This window comes from Mus caroli, unplaced genomic scaffold, assembly GCF_978045245.1.
Source record: "Mus caroli unplaced genomic scaffold, Mus_caroli_1 scaffold_6, whole genome shotgun sequence".
Taxonomy (NCBI): Eukaryota; Metazoa; Chordata; class Mammalia; order Rodentia; family Muridae; genus Mus; species Mus caroli.
Genome location: NW_028227261.1, coordinates 23,557,963 through 23,562,380, shown reverse-complemented (window position 1 = coordinate 23,562,380; position 4,418 = coordinate 23,557,963). Strand labels below are relative to the sequence as shown.

The window sequence follows — 4,418 nt, the reverse complement described above, 5'->3', positions numbered from 1 at the left end:
GTGACGTCACGAGAGGCCCGCCCAGGGGCGGAGCAGGATTGAACGGACTGCCTCTGATGACGTCACGGTCGGGTTGGCCGTTTGAGCGCCCCCAGATGGTCGTCGGTGATAGTGACTGGGCACTGGCGGGGCGTGAGCGGGCCTGAGGGAGCCGGTCCCACTATTCTGCCCGCCCCATCCTCACTTGCCAGTTTCCACACCCCGAATTTCAGTGGTAGGGGATGCTTTTAACGTCTCTGGACAGCACTGATGCTTGTGCCATGAATAAATTACTTCATAAATGAGAATTAGTGTGGAATCATGGATGGGTCACCCAGAGATACCCCTAGATTCAAACAAAGAGCCTTGTTCCCCTCACCTACCCCCCCCCCACTGGCGTTTCATTTTACATCTCTCCTCTGTTCTCCCTCCCCCACTCTCAAACAAATTCCTGGGGCAAAAAGCGGAAAATTGTTTCACAAAGAATCTACCACCTAAGGGGTCTGTCCTTGAAGAGTGATCAGCTCTTCTACAAAAAGAGCTTTTTGTCTGTTGTTGGTTGGTTGGTTGGCTGCTTGCTTGCTTGGTTTTTCAGAACTGGGGTTGGTGTCCAGGGCTTCATATAATCCAGGCAGGCAGTCTAACAGAGGAGTTTGGGGTGGGGCACCACATCCCTAGCCCAAGAGGAAATGTCCCTAGAAGAAGCCCCCCACCTTTGCTTTCTTCCTTTATGCCCAGGGAGGGCTGGCAGGAAAGGGGGAAATGACCAAGAAATGGTGCCTCTGCTCATCTTGGCCTGGTGCCTCTCAGGCTGGCCAGAGCCAGCTCCACTATATGGGGGCAGAGGACCTCAGCAATAATTAAGCATTCTGGCTCTTTGGAACCAGTTGCCAGGAAACAGGGAGTGAGGCACGTGCATCCCTGGGGAGAACAGGTTTCTAGGCCAGACCCGCAGTGAAATGGAAGCCCAGGGTGCTGAGTGGAGGCCTGGGATCTTCCAACTCCAGCTTATGAGGACTGGGTAGACACAGGGTGGGACCCTGATGAGGACCCAGCTAGAATGGCAGAGATCACAGGATGCACAGGTCTGGCTCCTGGACTCAAGACTTTGAGTGGAAAACTTTTTCTACAGCTATTGAACCGCCATCAGTATTCCCGACTGCAGGCAGGAAAATGGACTCTCCAAAAAGCTGACTTTATTAACTTTGGCCAATTTGGGTCAAGACTTGGGGCTGAAATGGCACAAGCCTGCCCCAACCTCAGAATCAGTGGGATCAGGTTTACCTGCCTGGCACTGTGCCAGCTGAGGAGACTGGTGCATCTTTCATGAAGTCACCGGATCCCGGGGACAGGCTCTTGGTTCTTCCAAGTTTCTGGGACCAGAGCCACTGGTGCCCACTGAGCTACCAGCCTTCTGTGCCTGAGTGCCAGGTCCCTTTTCCCCTGCAGCCATGAACCAAGCCTTCTGGAAGACTTACAAGTCCAAAGTGCTACAGACGCTGAGTGGAGAATCTGAAGAGGACTTGGCAGAGGAGGTGGGTACTGTCTGTATTTTCTAGGCCAGACAGACAGACAGCCAGCCAAGGTAGGGGGCATAGAGAGCATTAAATAGTCTGGGGAAGAAGACAATTGTGGGTGGGCTTCCAAACAGCACAGCGCAGCGACAGAGATGTGCAAGAAAATGAAGGAGAGCTAAGGGCCATGAGAGAAGCAGCCGCTGACTCCAAGGATCTCAGGAGCTGCCATACGATAAAGATCGTTCCAACGCCAATACTGGCAGTAGACACAAAAGTACGTTACACTTTATACAGCTTTCTAGTGGACAAAGTTAAGCCAAAGTGGGATCGCTTGCCTGCAGAGTACTGAGCTCCTGTTTATGGCAGTAGGGAGTGGCTCTCACCCTCTGCGGACCACAGCATCTGATGAAAGCCATACTTAGGCCGTACTTGGTTGTGAGGGAGAAGGCAAAAAGGACTTTGAAACTAAGACCGTTTACGTCTAGTAGTTGTGATAAATGGCGGTTACATAAATAGATGAGACAGGGGGCAGGGACGAGCCCAGCGAGGGGGTGGATAAGCCTATGACTGGACAGGTGCGTGTCCAAGGCTGGCTTCCTGTGGATGTGTCGGCAAGAGAATGCTACAGTTAGTGTCTCTGTGGACAGTCTGCTGCAGATGTGAACTGGACTTAGTGAGTTTCCATGCATGTGTGTTTTGAGCAGAATTCTGTACCTGCATGCTTTCATGTGGGCATTTCCGGGAGCTACGTTTGGTTGGTAGAGACATTTGGAGGGCTGTGCCTAAGTCTCTGTTTAGCCAGCTTCCTGCAGGAGAGGACACAGGAATGAATTGCTTAGCCTCATGAGTGCTCTTGCCCGGGTGCCTGGACTGCACACCCGTGTGTATACAGGGGGAGAGGTCTAACCACAAAGATGCATGTGTGTCTGTAGTAGCACACGTAGTGTGCCGTTGTTTAAGGTTTCGAGTTCGATCAAATGTGTTTGGCAGTGGGCAGATGTAGGTGCTCAAGGGTATCTGCAGAGATTTACCATGCAGCCTTGCATATGTGAGCAGAAGCATGATGGAGAGATGCGTGTGCCTGCAGGCATTCCTGTGGGCTCCAGTGGAGATGCAGGGTGTGCGGGAGATGCGCTTCTATGGTACATAGGCTGCCTAGTGATGGTTAGCAATGGGGCTCCTCTCATGCTTGGGGTTGGGGGTGTCTTGTGTCCCAGAGGGAGAGGCCCGCCTTGGTGGAGTCTGAGAAGGCAGAACCCACGGAGGAGACGTTCAACCCCATGTCACAGCTGGCCCGTAGGGTGAGTCTGACAGTCTCCCGTTCAAGCCTTGGAAGCCTGGCAGAGGCTGTGGTGAAGCCCTGGAGGCTGGTCCATTCCTGACGCCTAGTTCTCTCCTCCCAGGTTCAGGGGGTTGGGGTGAAAGGCTGGCTGACAATGTCATCTCTGTTTAACAAAGAAGACGAGGACAAACTGCTGCCACCAGAACCGTGTGCTGATCAGTATGTGTGTCCTTAGGGGGCAGGGCTGGAAGGGTCCTAGGATCTCTCTTCTACCTCTGTCCCAATCCTGTAAAGCTTTAGCCCCGGGCTGATACAGCAGGCCTATGAAGGAGATGAGGTTAGATCTCTTGGAACTGAGGTAAAGGGAAGTCCTTATGGGTGGCTCCTCCTCTTCCTGAGGACAGCCATCTCCCTAGAACCCAGGACAGCAGAGAAGACCTTCCTGGGTGCTTGTGAAGAAGGGTGGTCTAGATGATAAACCCTCACCTTCCAAAGCAGCTTGTCACCAGCGTAGATTCCTCTTTTGGTTCTCTTGGTGCCTGTGGAGGCCTGAGGATCCCTGAGGAGCCCAAAGTACAATAGTTTGGAAGGTTTATAAGGTCTTTGATATTGGGAACAGACTCAGGGCTTCATTTCCAACTGGCTTTGGTTTCTCACACACACACAGCCCATCTGCCTCCTTTCAGTCCTGCGCACCCACCCACCACACTCCCTTTTTCCCTAGGACACCCATCCATTAGTCTTGCCTCAGGGATCCTGCCCACCTCTTCCCCACCTTCCAGTCCCAGTTCTCTGAGGACTTTTCCAGAGGCAAGGCTCCTTCTTCAGCCTTATCACCCCTCCTTGACAGCCCTTCCCCGCATCGACTCCCCCCTAACTCCTCTTCTATCTATCTGTGCCAGGATTTCTTCCACTTTTCCTAGAGTCTAACCACTTTGCTCACTTGGCTCTCTCCCCACACGGGGGGGGGGGGGGGCGGGGGGGGTGTCCCTCCTATAGGACCCAAACAAGCCCACCCCAACAGGCTCTCCCTTCTCCTCTCAGAGTCCCTCTCTGGCTTTCCAGACCTGGCTTGTTGGCCTATCCTCTCTGCACCAGAGTCAACGCTCCAAACTCCTGACTGCTCCATCCAAACTCTGGGATCCCGGTTCTCCTCTGCCCAGCCCTCTCACCTCTCCTGATCCTGTCTCCCTCTACCTCCCCTTGCTTTCCAGGCCCTGACCTTGCCCCGACTCCCTTGGCTTCGCTGTTTGTCTTTCCTTCTGTCCACTGCCCCTCTCTGGGACCCTGGGCCATCCTGCTGACCCCCTGTCTCTCCTGCAGCCCGCTGGCTGCGCCCCCTTCCTCGCAGGCGGCCACAGCTGAGACCGAGCCGCGCGGACCAGGATTCTGGGACGCGTTCGCCAGCAGGTGGCAGCAGCAGCAGCAGGCGGCGGCGTCCATGCTGCGCGGCGTGGAGACGGCCGCGGAGAGGGACCCTGAGCCGCAGGACAAGCCTGCCGAGGAGGCTACCGAGTGCCCCGAGACACGGGAGGCGGATCCAGCGGCAGGCTTCAAGTGGGGTTTCCTCACCCACAAACTGGCAGAGATGAGGGTGAAGGCCGCGCCCAAGGGCGACTAGCTGGCCCGCCTCGCTGGTG

General features: G+C 54.9%; 1 protein-coding gene across 1 annotated transcript; it reads left to right on the top strand.

Annotated features, from left to right (window-relative positions):
• The first annotated feature begins 1,430 nt into the window (after positions 1–1,430).
• CUNH1orf232 (chromosome unknown C1orf232 homolog) lies at positions 1,431–4,418 on the top strand. Its single transcript, XM_029475728.2, has 4 exons — positions 1,431–1,514; positions 2,714–2,797; positions 2,900–2,997; positions 4,102–4,418. The coding sequence occupies exons 1-4, from the start codon at positions 1,431–1,433 to the stop codon at positions 4,397–4,399; spliced, it is 564 nt and encodes a 187-aa protein (XP_029331588.1). The 3' UTR covers positions 4,400–4,418.

Bases quoted from the DNA above. Each gene is read 5' to 3' on its own strand.
- CUNH1orf232 (XM_029475728.2), top strand. From the start codon at position 1,431: ATGAACCAAGCCTTCTGGAAGACTTACAAGTCCAAAGTGCTACAGACG. The intron at 1,515-2,713 runs GTGGGTACTGTC...CTTGTGTCCCAG, and splicing joins AAGAGGACTTGGCAGAGGAG to AGGGAGAGGCCCGCCTTGGT. The intron at 2,998-4,101 runs GTATGTGTGTCC...TCTCTCCTGCAG, and splicing joins CCAGAACCGTGTGCTGATCA to CCCGCTGGCTGCGCCCCCTT.